Raw genomic sequence first — 14904 nt, forward strand, 5'->3', positions numbered from 1 at the left:
TGCCAGTGAGCCATGAATAACATACAAGGATACTTTGTAGTATATTAATTCTAACCACAAAAAGTTTAGCAGTTAATGATATCTGGATTCACTTTAAATGAGGAGCCTTTGAAGTCGTTGACTGTGTTATGTAGAAACACCGCAGCTATGCCGGGCGTGTATGGGCATGACGGTGTGTGATTATTCACTGCCTGCTGATAAACACGGTGCCTGTAATATGTGACCGTATACACTGGAAGGGAAATTTCAGACTTACACCGCAGAAGGAAACTGGAGACCGGTGATGATTCTAATGTAACAATCTATGCCCCATATTACTTACCAAACATATTGGTATAAGCCACAGCATCATAATCCAAAATAATCCTTTCTCCTGTGGTGTTGTATGGTCCATCTTTCCACCGACTGCGCAGTTCTTCAATATCTGGACAGAAACACAGAAATGAATAATAAGATTTTGGTTATTACGGTTTTCTAGACTTTTATTACAGGTTGAGTATCCGGAAAACCATAGTCTCCAAAATGTACTTTTATTTTTTGCTAAAAACCTACTGAGTACATCTGTACCTGGCACTATTGGGGAAATAACATGTACAGTAACTGGCACTAAATATATGCAAGGACATGATTGCTTGGCATTCACATTCAGTGTCTGTACACAAACTTTCTTTCATTTTTTAAAACCTTGTTTAATGCACAAATAAAATGTTTGTGTGTATTTCAGGTGTTTGATGTGCTTATACAACATAAATGGAAGATACCTCATTGAAATATAAAAATATTCCAAAATACGGAATAATCCTTTATCCAAAATTCTTCTGGTCCCGAGCATTTTGGATAAAGGATACTTAATCTGTATTTACCACCACATGAGTGCAGGCGTATGAATGTAAGCTCTCACGGGCAGGGCCCTCTCTCCTCATGTGCCTTTCTTAGAATATATAAACCTCTGCCACCCTGATGATTGCTTCAGTGTCCTGTCCCCTGATGCAACTATCCATATTTACCATGTACTTGTCCTAAACTGTCTTGTACTGTAATTTGATATGTGTTTTTGTTCCTAATTATGCTTTGTAAAGCGCTGCGGAATTTGTGTGCGCTATATAAGAAACTGTTAATAAATAAATAAATAAATGTGTTATCACTGGCTTCAGTAATCACCATAGTGCACATGAACATTGAGAATTAGAACATTTTAAGTCAAAATGTATTTTATTTATTTATTAAGTTATTTATTTAGTGCACACATATTCCGCAGCGCTTGATAGAGAGAATATTTGAACATTCACATCTGGCCCTGCCCCAGTGGAGCTTACAATCTATACTCTTCCTACCACATGTATACGCACACACCTTCACACTTAGGTTATATTTCTAGGAAGCCAATTAACCTATCAGTATATTTTGGGAATGTCGGAGGAAACCCACGCAAGTACAGGGAGAATATACACACTCTGTTCCCATGGTGGGAATCGGACCCATGACCTCAGCACTGTGAGAGAGTAATGCTAACCAGTACACCATCCATACTGCCCAATTTAAGGCTTAACCCTAACCTAATCACAGCCGTATAATGAAGACATTTTGACCATGTCGAGATTCAAGTGACGACATAACAAGCATGTTGATATTTTAGTGTTGCTACAATGGGGCGTAGCTCCCCACTGTCCAAGATCTATACCTAGCCAGGGTCAATAAGCGTGCAGAAAAGATCTTGGCGGACAAGCTACACCCTGGCCACAACCTGTTTGAACCCCTTCCGTCAGGCAGACGTTTTAGGTCCATCCCAGCAAAGACGACAAGAACTACAAAAGGCTTCTTCCCAATAGCTGTCCACCAACTAAACAGTATTGAACGTACCAAATACTAAATACTAACTCGAACTTTTCTAGATACATGTGAAATGTATGTGATGTATGTTTATGCCTCTCTTCCCACCCCCCACCCCCCCCCCCCCCCCCTTGTGTTCCCTGCTTGATGCTGCACTGTTACCACAAAAAATTTCAAGCATACGCAAGTATACCTGGCCAATAAAGATGATTCTGATTCTGACTGCGTACCCACTTAAATATCTTATTTTTAAGCAATTTATTACAAAAATAGACATTTTTAAAATCTATTAAGCTGGTAATTGGAGTGCACAAGGTAACCCATACAAATGTGGGGACTCTTCCTCAGACCCTGTAGCAGCCTGGCCCAACCGCAGTCTAACTGAAGTCAAAGATAAACTCACTGACAGGATTCCATAACACGTTATTGTGCGGACTCAGATCACACAGCACAGCAGCAAAGTATACAAACTGCATCTATCGCTTCAGTAGTTGTGATGAACATGATAAAAGTACAGGCAAAGTTTATCTAGGTTATAGGAGAACGTCTGCAAAAATAAGACATAAGAAAACACTGGTTTCCCGTCTGAAGTCAATGAAGCGGCTGCTGCTTAAATGCCCCCCCCCCCCCCAAAGTTTGTTAACAGCCGTATAGATCTCAGTGAATAAGAGGACGACTGCAGCCAAGAGAGGGCGTACATCAGGCATGTCCAAACTGTGGCCCTCCAGCTGTTGTGAAACTACAAGTCCCATCATGCCTTGCCACATTTTTGCTATTAGGGAATGCTGAAACCATGGCAAGGCATGCTGGGATGTGTAGTTTCACAACAGCTGGAGGGCCATAGATTGGATATGCCTGGCGTAGATGAATGGGGGACACCATAGGCTTCACACATATTGATTACAGTATAGGCCAAAGCGAAGTATGTTCATTGACATCCCAAATCCAGTATGAGAATAGGTGGAATTGTCAGTCAACATTTTATCTATTGCGCCGTCAGTAACTACTAGATGTATTGCTGATCTCAGCAGACTACAGATCTGGTAGCAAGGCCTGATTATTACCAGTATGACCAAACCAGAGCACCCTGCATCAACGCAGAACCCCACTACATGTTACTGAGCCCCGTGCAGCCAGCCGATACATAGGTGTATTAATGGCTTAGCTATATAAACCTAGTAGTACAGTGTTGTGCTTGGCGAGTAGGAGTTTATGATGCATTTAAATGTCCCCTGATAACATCTAGCACTTTCATGCTGCATAAACCACTGGCGACTGCAGGAAGTTAATTTAATTTGGGATGGAGAAACAATAGAAAATGGGCTAAAAGGGGGGGGGGGGGGGGTGTACAGCCCTGAATCCAATCATCCCCTAAGAGCCTCTGGGAAATGTTTTTGCACTACACCCCTTTACACACACACACACACAAAACAAAGCACAAATGTGACCACGGAGTACAGGCACATAGTTATTTAAGTGCAACGATTTCCTTCCAGGAGATTTCTCTCACACATAAAAGGAGAAGCAGAGTCACATCTACATATTTAGATAATTGCAAGGTCAGAACTGAAAAGACCCAGGGTTCAGACGGCTGGGCACAGTGTCAAGACCTGCAGCTGAAATGATTCTACTGCTGCTGGCGGGTCCTGGACGGTTTCTGCCTTTTAACATTCAGTTCAGAACGATCGCTTTCATCTTATGTCCCCAGGCTACCGCATCAACGGCCATTGACACAGAGCCAGAAGTCTCGGAGAACAGGTATTTCTATTCAGATTCAGGACTTTCCCCTCCCCACAGGAGTAACAATAGCCTACTATCAAATGTAAAAGCCCAAAATTTGGCAAATAGGAAAACAATACTTTTGGAGAAAGACCATTTACATTGAATATATAATAAAATAAAACAATGAACTTGTATCATCAATAGATTGTAAATGGCGTCAGGAACAATGATGCGCCATAGTCACAGCTTTTTAAATCTTCAACTGGTGAAAAAATGTTCACATTATTCTGGCATGGGTGGTCAGCGCACACCCTTGTAACCTACTTAATAAAAAGAGATAAGATACCGTTCATAAGGAGGAGATGTATGGAGCCTTCTAAAAAGTGGACAATTGATGAAAAATAAAAAAAAGAAAGAAGATGCGTTATCAACCAATCAGCTTCTCAATATAATTTATCAAGTACAGTCTTCAAAATGATATGTAGAAGCTGATTGGTTGATAAGACCAACTTTTCCACTCTGTAGGTTAGATACATGTCCCCATGAAAAACTATCCTTACATTCTCATCCCCCCCCCCCCCCTCTGCTCCATGTCACCGAATAAGGCTCCTATGTGCTGAAGTGTACCACTAATCAGTGGCAACCATTTTGAGGCATAAGGCATAGGATATACATACCACTAACCTACACAGGAAGCTTGACTTTTTTATTTTTTATTTACTACAATGAACAATATTCACAGAAATGCAACCTATAATTTCATTAGGGATTAAGGAAAAAAAAAATTGCCTCATGACAGTGATATAGGGCCAGATGCACTAAGCTTCAAAAGTGATAAAATGGAGGGTGATAAACAACCAGCCAATCAGCTCCTACCTGACAGTTTTCAAACACAGCCTGTGACATGGCAGGTAGGAGCTGATTGGCTGGTTGTTTATCACTCTCCATTTGAATTTTAGTGCCTCTGGCCAACAATACGTTCCCAGCAAATGGACAGTATGAGCATTGGATCAGCCCACAAAATTGCAACTTGTATATTGCCAAAAGGTGCATTTTAAGGTCACAGAAATTATTATTTATGAGATATGTTTTACAATGTATACACATTTATAAAACAGGGAAAGTTTTCTGGGAAACTAATTTCCTAGACACCTTGCGGTCGTAAAAATTGACTTCAAAGCACAGGGATAATGGCAGCGCTAGCAACCGAAGCGATAATTGCAAGGTTTTCCATAATGGAATCCGAGCAACTATTTGCATGATTATTTCCAAGTAAGAGAGCAATTAAGTGCTATTCATGTGCATACATGTGTTCTACAGGAATACGGATTATAATAATGGTTGCTGGCTTTATTGAAAAACAAATATCGGACTGCTTTATGTGTTGTTTTTCTCCCAAGTTCCCATATGCAGCAGGTCCCATTTTTAACTAGCTGGGCACGTTAAACACTGAGCAGGTGGCAATCCATCTGATGTAGGTTTGCTTTAGTCATTGAACAGCAGCTTGGATGTGTTAACACGCAACATATGTGCCGCTAATCTATCCCATGTTATGGAATACCCCCAAAATATTCTGATATTTATTGTAACCAGAGGTGAGAGGTCACAGCTGTTTTCTTACTTGAGATATTAGATTGAGGAGTTGACAACCTTTATCTGCACACGGCATGAAATGAGAAAAATGGCCGACTTCATTATCGCAGGATGATAAGTCCGCTTCTGCTTTTCCCATACTTTCTGAAAGGCAACAAGCTTCCCTAAATAGTTCTTTAATTGTTTTTTTTTGTTTTTGTTTTTTTACTTGGGAATAAGGCGGTTTCTGAAATTAATTGCATGCATTTCTGTACTGCGAAAAAAAAGTACATTTTTCCACATTTCCTGTTTTCGGGGTGAAAACACAACAATAAGCCGCGATAATTTAGTTATTCTAATTAAATCGGTCCCCCGTGCGTTCGTAAGAGGGGACCGATTGTTCGCATGCCTGCGGAGGTTCGGGGGTGCGCGGGCGGGCAGCTATGCGGGCGAGGTCTGGGGTGCTCCCAAGGCTGCGAAATTCGTAGCCTTGCGAGTCAACCAGAATAAGGACCAGAAAGTGTGGCTATATCTACAGTAGCAATACAATAAAATTATGCCCTTCAGAATTAAAATATGCCCTCCTCACTTAGGTGCAGGGTGCTACAATAAACATTATATAGAGCCCTAAGTATTTGATATGTGAGAAGTTTTACATATGGCAACATTGGTCCAGCAAGAATGCAGAGGCTCATTTTGGGCTATATGATCCAGGCACACAGCAATTGGCTGGTCGTGTGAGTGTTTTCAACAAGGACCGCGAGATCCACTGTGGGAATAATTTGAGGTGCAACATGACTTCTGGGAGAAGAATTGTAATAATAAAACGATGCAACCAAAATACTTTATATTCTAAAGTTAAACACATTCCAGCACAGGGAACGGCATTTCTGTATTCCCACAATGTGCTTCTAAATACTTTCCAAATGCCCTGGTGACATAGGGGTATATTTAATTGATGTCGGATCCATTCCGAAATTCTTTTGACGGAATGGATCAACATGGTCTATTCAATGCAGCGGCCAAATCCGGATGCCGTGGATTATCCGCCACGCAGCAGTTCCGCCGGGATTTTAACTGCATCCCTTTATTTATATAGCGCACATCCCGGCAGATTTCGACCGCCGGGATTTCAACTGCTTTCCATTATTTATATAGCGCACACATATTCTGCAGTGCTTACAGAGAATATTAAAACATTCACATCAGTCCCTGCCCCTGTGGAGCTTACGCTCTATATTCCCTACCACATATACACGCACACACATTCATTCTAGGGTTAATTTTGTTGGGAGCCAGTTAACCTACCAGTATATTTTTGAAACCGGAGTACACAGAGTAAACCCATGCAAGCACGGGGATAATAAGCAAACTCTGCACAGTTACAGGCATGGTGGGAATCAAACCCATGACCTCAGTACCATGAGGCAGTAATGCTAACCATTACACCATCCGTGCTGCCCTAATAAATCACAAAACAGGAAAAAAATGAAGAAGTCTGCAGTATCAGCTGTAGCATGTTACACTGTGCACAAGAGATAAAACTTGTATTTCATTCTAGAAGATCTTTTTTAACACTCCTTTATAGTCTGACTTGGCGTATTCTTAATCCAACCTTCAGCTAAATGAGTTACTTATCACAGCTAGTGGCATCAAAAAGCCAAAATATCTGCAGGCGCAGTCCTTAGATCTGACTTTGATATAAATCCCTCTGATCGCTTGGATGGAGCATACAACATTTAATGCAAAGCGCTGCAATACAGTATCCTACATCTGTCTTTTGTTCCCCCTCCACCAGTAGCATGTCAGGTAACCCTTACAGAGATAAAGCAGCGCGTGGGGCATAAAAGCCAGCAGATCAAACGTTTCTGTGTTTTCAGGGGTCTATTTCTTAAACCATATCAAATTGCAAGAAGAATTACCCTTCTGTGTATACAATATGCAAATAGAACAATGGTTTCACATCTACAAGAGCTTAACATAGATTTTTGGCACAGGAGTTATACTAGGATAAAGTGACCGGATTGTTTTAAAATAGTTATCTCCATCAATCCTAAAATTCATTCATCCTACAATAAAAAGGAAATCCCTTTTCATTTATTTCTGCATAGACCATAACCTGATAATAAGTTTGTAATAGATTCCATAGTCCTAGTCATTTTACGGCAGGCTTGCCTACCCTCTCGGAATTGCTAGGATGCTCCCGAAAATTAGGCCCTCCTCCCGGCCCCCGTGAAGGTGGGCAATCCTCCCGCATTGGCCACGCAGCTCCCGCACCCCCCCTCCGCATTGCCCTAAATACCGGTTTCCGTCGGTCTGCGTCGAGGGGCATGGCTAAAATTATGCAAAATGAATCATTTAAGCTCCTCCCGCAAACCGCGGACCTGCCCTGTGAAGGCTGCGATTTGCTAAGCAGGGCTTGCGAAAATTAGCCGTTGGCGATTAGCTGCAAATCCATTCACAAGATGCTCAAATAATTTTTCTACTGTGTGCAATCTGTGTGTAGCCCAGGACTTTCTCCGTGGCTGCGATAGAAGCAGTCGGTTCCAGAGAGGACATTGCTCACCTTACCCTCAAACGCCTGGGCACGTCTGCGTTTTCCCTGACACTACCAGAAACAACAGCTGGCTGCCAGCCCCAAATGCTGGCTTCCTGTCAGAGGCGTACCTAGATATTTGTAGGCCCCATAGCAAAAGTTTTGTAAGGGCCCCCTATTTAGCAATTGGTGATAAATGTATGTAAAACATATTAGTTAGACAGCAAATATGGGCATCCTTCAGCTCCGGTCCCCATAGCAGCTGCACCCCTTGCACCTATGGTAGTTACGTCCTTGCTTCCTGTCATTTATATAACAAATGTGAGAGACGTTGGCATTTTTAGAGGATATATTGAACATCTCTCACAGAAATGTTGGCACTCAAATTACCCCATTATTAAAAGGACAGTAAATAAGCTCAGTGCTTTATAATACTATGCAAATTAACAGGGAAAACTCTTCTGGCAGTTAAGTAAATAGTACAAGGAAAGGGATGTATAGGGTCTGTTCCTTGTTTATTTAATTCCTTCAATAAAGAATGATTTGCATTCTGTATGAGCAAATCTGGTTATGAACCACTATGAAACGGTTATTGAGAAAGTTAATGTAAGCTAATGTAAGGATGCGTGCCTGCCAGAGTTCCCTAGTGCAAGCATGTTTCTGAAAGAAAATGTGTGTGCGTGCATATCTGGGTAATTCAGGCCTGGCCAATTTGTGGCTCCCCAACTACAAGCTCCAGAATGCCCTGCTACAGATTTGCCATTAAGGAATGCTAAAACTGTGTCTGGGCATACTGGGATGTGTAGTTTCACAACAGCTTAAGAGACCACGTATTGGCCAGGCCTGTTCTATGTGGTGTTAATTCTTCATATATCAATGTATACGTGTAACACCAAATGTATGGCCGTATAATAAAGATTAATTTAAAAACACACTAATAAAAAATTAAGTAACCATTAATTTTATCTACTTTTGGGCTTATGCATGTCATTTTGTTTTATCTTACGTTTATCTAGTTTTGTGCTTGATATAAAGCATGTATGTAATCTCATATTATACTAGATGTTGGGTTATTGCTTCTTATTAAATGATTTTATTGTTCCTCACAGCAATGTATTTAAATTACTGGGGACCCACAGCCCTCATGCGGAGCTCCAGCGGGTGTTCACTGCAGATCCCTCACAATTACTACACTGCAGCCATAGAAATGCCAGTGCAGGCAGCTGGGAGAGGAGAGCGATGGCAGATCTGAACCACTGCTCAGTGCTTTATATACTGAATGTGGCTTTGAATAGAGACTGCAACTAATAATGTAATGAGAATCTACCATGAATACCACAATGAGTGTTCGAATATACAGGACGGTTTTATACCATTACTGCTCCCTGCAGTAAAGGCGGTTACCGTATGGAAAAAGCGGCTGGTCGAAAAACGGGAACCTCTATTAAAGGGGTACAGTAGCAAAAGGTGAACAAGGTTGTGCTAAGAACGATATCCCGGTGGTCAATAGGTCAGCTTTAGATTGTTAACGGTGAACAGGGTGACAAGGTCATTAGGTCATCAGTGACTTGGAGCAACATGTTTAAAAAAGGTAAGAATTAGGCACTAGCGGGAGCTAGGCAAGAAAAAAATGTGTCTACTTCTTTAAGGTCAACAATTTGAATGTCAACCTAACTTACTGTCGACCAAATATCGGTTGACCTATTGTCCATGTCAACCATCTAATGTCTGTATCTTCTTACGTTTGATCTATCAATCCACGCCCACCAAGAACAATGGGCCTAATTCTACTGCACTTGGAACAGGGCAAATTCAGCCCGTTCCGCTGTTGGGGGTAGCGTTCTGAGGGGTGGTGTTAAGCCACTCTGTAACCAGCGAATGACTGCTGCTTACTGAACAGTGTTGAATCACCTCCACTGTCCAAGGGAGTCTATTTACAACCAGACGTACTAAAGCCTCAAAAAGCAACAACACATTCCATCACACATTGTGGAGATTGGGAATGTTTTAAGTTAACAATTTATCAATCCGGGTCTTCAGGAGAGGATGCAGTCAATCGTTTCACAGTCACGGTGTTGGGTGCAGTTTTCCAAAACGTTAAAGCAGCATGCGTAATGCAAGACTAGTGAGACTGCTAAACAGGGCCACAGACATAATGACTGCTGACCTAATAAATAGACTCGTGTTATTTCCACTGAGGCTGGGTTTTTCTTTTAAGGGCGTTCTAGAGCCAAGAGACGGCTGTCAAAGTTGATCGCAGGAGTCAGAGAAAATAGTTTGCAGACCTGCATGACAGAAAGAAGCTCTACTGAGCACATTGTGAAGGTGTGAGGGATAATGACACTTTGTGTGTTCAGTAGTTGAGTGACATGTCGTGGTATTGCATTACAGTGTCTGGGGAAGAATATAAGCTTGCAAATTATCTAAACTTCAAGAGCAATTGCTGTCTCCGCCGCCTACCTCCCAACTGTCCTGACAGTCAGCACTTCAGGGGTTATTCGGACTTGATGGCCGACGGCCTGCGCGTGTGTACGGCTTGTAATCCGCATACACAAGGCCATCCTGCGAAAAAATCCTGACTTTTTTTTTTATCATGGTGATGGACAGGAAACCGGCATTTGTGGATGGTAACCGGACATTTCAGGGGAAAATGCAGGCACGACCTGGTGTTTTCATAGAGGGTGTGTGGTGTCAGCTCTGGACCCGATCAGCCTCTTTGTATCGCATTGGCCAAGTAGGTCCTGGGCTACTCACAGACTGCACACACTGGAAAAATCAATTAATGGTGCGTGGCAAAGTAGCAGCCGTGTGATCATATCTTTGTCCTGGTGGTATTTAGAAAAGTGCTAGAGCTGGCACACCATCCAAGGGGCATACCATGCCCAAAACCCAGCATGGGTATCCAGCCTTATGGCAGGCTGATTTTGTGTTCTGTGTGCATTTTAATTTGACCATGTGTTACATGTTGTACAAGGATTCATTCGTCACCCTGCGTTATCTCCCAAATGGCTGGAATACATCACAAAACATACCAGGAAAGACCACAAGATTTAAATATGTATACTTTGGAGCAGAGAAGGGAAAGGGGGGACATGATAGAAACTTTGAAATATATCAAGGGTTTTAACAAGGTACAGGTGGGAGACATTCTTCACAGGAAGAGGAGCAACAGAACACGAGGACATGCACTGAAACTAGAGGGACGAAGATTCAGGGGAAATGTGAGGAAGAATTACTTCACAGAAAGAGTAGTAGATAAGTGGAATAGCCTCCCATCAGAGGTGGTTGAGGCAAATACAGTAGAACAATTTAAACATGCTCGGGATAGACATATTGATATTCTTACAAAGAAATAAGGATCAAATATGGTTTGAGGTAACATGTTTAAGAAAAGGGGAAGACTAGATGGGCCAAGTGGTTCTTATCTGCCCTCAAATTCTATGTTTCTAATTCCTCTGGCTGGCATTAAGAAAAACAAACATGTAAACTCCAAACAGATACAGGGCCAATAGCAAGTTTGCAAATTAAACTGCTTTCATGATTACATATGAGGGGGGGGGGGCTGTGACTTGTTACCGGTAGCTACAATCTACTAACTCATATTCTGTACTCTGGAAAACTAGATTATAGGAACGGTCATAGCCATCAAATAGTGGCTGCAGTACTGCAATCACAGTATGCCTTGCAATGTCACGGAGAGCGGTACTGTATGAACATTATATAGACAAGCAAGTGATGGTGGCAACCATCGCAATAATGGCATCAGATGGAAAGACCATCAAGTCAAAAATATTGATGGTATCCGATGTCCATCCCTAGTGTACATGTCTGCTCTCCATGGACTGAAGGTGCCCATACACGTTACAATAATTGCATGCGTTTTGGAATACATCACATCGCATGCGATTTGCATGCGATGCGAAGATAGTTCAAAAAGTACGTGCAGCACATACTTTTTTAAACTGTGCAATGGGATATGTGCTGGAGTGCGCATCGCACCCACAAAAATCACAGTGTATGGGCACCTTAACTCCTGTTAGGAGTCCTACATAAACAGCGAGCATTGTCATTAAAACAAATTACAGCTATAAATCTGGTTCTTTATGAAGTTTTATTTTCTGTACTTCATGACATAGCTTATTATACCATAAACTAACATTGTTACACAGAGCGATGTAACCAGAGAAGAACTAAGTTTTCAAATGGCTGAGTTAATATTTGCTTTATTCAGCATTTGGCATCACATTCACTCCTGATCCACTGGTGGATTTTGTGTTAAGTCAACCAAACCATACAGCAGAATACGTTGTCCGTTGAGGCAAGCTCAATTCACACAGAACTTTTTTTTTTTTTTTTTAAATACAGCGTCCGCGTGCTGATAAAGCATACGCATAACTGCCGCAATATGCTAAGTTCTAGAAGTACACCAAATAATGATGTATACCTATGCAGTAGGATCATTAAGAAAAAATAGTTATCCATTGCTGAATTTCAGGCAGAGGGGTACTTATGTAATATCTGGGCTCCCATTTTTCTTATGAGACCGCGTCCGCTGGCCACGCTTCGGGCACGGTGGCTCGCTGCGCTCGCCACACTATATAAAATCAACTCCATGCGTAGTTGGATCAGTAGGGGTATGAAAAAATGGGGTGCATTTAACATGGGAGCCCAAATAATACATAAGTACCGGCAGAGGTTATACACAGAAATAAATAAACTTCAAACCAATTATATAATTGCTTTACACCCTGGGGCATAATGACTTGAAGTCTCTCAACCAATAAAGAGGTTGATCACACATGTATAAATCTACTTTACAAAGACTTAACATGTAACAATAACATACAGTATTGTATACTACTATTGCAGCCTCTTGTTAAAGGAGTGTACGCACGGTGCGATTTCCTTGCCATTCGATCCCAATTCGTTCAGGAGTGAATCGCACAGTAAGCCAAACACATTCGATTTGGACTATATTTAGTACAGATATTTACTATATAGTCTTGCCTGCAGTCTATTTTTCTATTAAATTTCTATGTCGGGGGGCCGTGCATCGGAATCGAATCGAAAGCTTTCGATACGATTGTGCTTATATAAGCAAAATAAGATAGAAAAATAGACCAAATCCAACTCTGTGTAACACCACATAAAACTAACAAACATCACACATTTATATAAAAACTATAACCTCGATATACAGAAATGACATTAGTGGGCTGTGTACTCGGCAGGCGGCTCACCCCACTTCTTGTTGGTCACCCTGATAATAGACACCAATGCAGCTAGGCTATAAACTAGAGTCAATGGGGGAATATAATTAGAAGTTGTTCAACAACTTTGATTTCTTCCAAATTCAAAAATCATAACTATACTGCAAAGCAGCTTATTATTTTTTATTTTTTTTAATTGCGTCAGAAACGTCTACTTTTATTATTTATATGGTGTCGGCATATTCACTAGCCTTCACAATGTAGATAGACATTTAGCTACATTACACCCAAAGGAAGTGTAGCAGGAACTGGAGAATATACAGTATACAAACCCAATTCTTTATTTTGCTGTACATAAAGATAAGAATGAATCTGCTGAAAATGTGCTAAAATATATATTTATATATATATATTTATAATAATAATAATAATAATAATAATAATAATAATATCACATAAGCTATTAACAGCTACATACTTCTGAGTAAATAGACCAAGTTTGCTCTTGATAAGTCAAAAAACTATAATCCCCCCCCCCCCCCCCCCCCCCCCAAAATAAAAACTATAATTGTAGGATTCCATACTGTGTGTACTAGAATCAAATGCAATCACTCTGCTTGTACCCAAGAGCATCTCTTTCATACAAAGCCCTTACTGGCCATCTGGGCATATCTACAATCTGCTCCTGCAGACTCATAACCAGCGCATCCCAGCTGCAAAGTCCGGTGGCCACAATCCCCAAAGGTCATGATTTATGATCCTTTGCCACAACAAAACAATACATTACCACAATATTAAAGCATAAAGGGATCAACACAGCCTTTGATCAGCAGACACATATCTGTGGCATATGGGCACACCGGTTTTATGGCCGTCACCCATGGTTGTTGCACCATTGTAATCCTAGACTACTGAACATGGATTTGACAGACATAAAAGTCTATCAGCATAAAGAACATGCAGGAGAATAGGAAACAATCGCATTGCGATGACATTGATCACTGAATTCTGCTTTAAAAATATCTTGAAAAAAAACAGAAGCTACGCAACAAAGTTGCAAAAAATAATACCAACATTGATCATCTGGGATCTTATCATCATTATATATAAGTAATAAGAGTATCAGTGCCCACATCAGTCCTGATCACTCACTGACTCATAAAAACAGGTTTAATATGGCAGAAACCACATATACTGTAGACTGCACAGATGCTGGAGCCTGGCATGCTATGGAGATGCCAACTCTAGAGAGATGGCACCCAATGCTAAATGTCAGGACTTAATGCATGCATGCAATATGGTGCCATCATGGTGACCAACCACCATCATATTTACTTACACAGCAAGATAAGTGCATTATGGCACTAACCTAATATCATAATGCAGTATGGTGACATTCAGCAGTGAGCATGTAGCATGCATGCATGGGTGTGTGCAGGAACCCCACACTTCCCACATATTATCATACAGTAGTCTGCGGGCATTGTTGCTGCTGCTGCACTTGTGCCCAAATACACAAAATATTCCCATTGTAGCCCTGCACCCGCACATTCCCAGAGCCGGTAGCCCAGCACCCACCTGCTGCTTGCAGCCGCCCCGGCCTGCTCTGTTCCCTCCCCGTGCCTTGCAACTACGTGCTGTGTATCACGGGCTGACACCTGGCTGAGCAGCCGTCCTCCCGTCGCCCATCAGCTCTTGCGCGGCCGCCCGGAGCACTGACTGCAGGAGCTGCTGCTGCTGCCGGAGCAGCGGGAGAGCTCAGGGGGCTCGGGGACGTTTCCTAGGAGACAGACCCCGCCCACTGAAGCACGCCCCCTCCGTAGCTTCTGCTCAAGGAAGCGCAGAAATCTCCCTGTGTAGAATATGGCAATTGTAAGACGGTTACCTGTGGCCGCTAGGGGGCGCTTCTCCTGCTGCTAACCAGTGCCCGAGCTCATAGCGCTCAGTCTATTTATATAATATTTTACTTAATTAAAATAATAATAATATTTTTAGACAATTATTATTTATGTGGTGCCACATGAGTTCTGAAGT

The 14904-nt window shown here is 41.7% G+C and overlaps 1 protein-coding gene across 2 annotated transcripts in view; it reads right to left on the reverse strand.

The window, feature by feature from the left end:
* TNFRSF19 (TNF receptor superfamily member 19) overlaps positions 1–14645 on the reverse strand; it is a 62570-nt gene extending 47925 nt beyond the window's left edge. The window contains exons 1-2 of one of the 2 annotated variants that reach the window (XM_083169913.1): positions 14449–14645; positions 323–424 (exon numbers count right to left, since the gene is read on the reverse strand). In XM_083169913.1, the coding sequence (XP_083026039.1) occupies positions 323–394 (72 nt within the window). In that variant the 5' untranslated portion in view covers positions 395–424; positions 14449–14645. The remainder of the gene's footprint in view (positions 1–322; positions 425–14448) is intronic. The other variant, XM_083169912.1, reaches the window with a different exon arrangement.
* Positions 14646–14904: the final 259 nt, after the last annotated feature.

Source organism: Crinia signifera, chromosome 2 (assembly GCF_055691185.1).
Source record: "Crinia signifera chromosome 2, ASM5569118v1, whole genome shotgun sequence".
Lineage (NCBI taxonomy): Eukaryota > Metazoa > Chordata > Amphibia > Anura > Myobatrachidae > Crinia > Crinia signifera.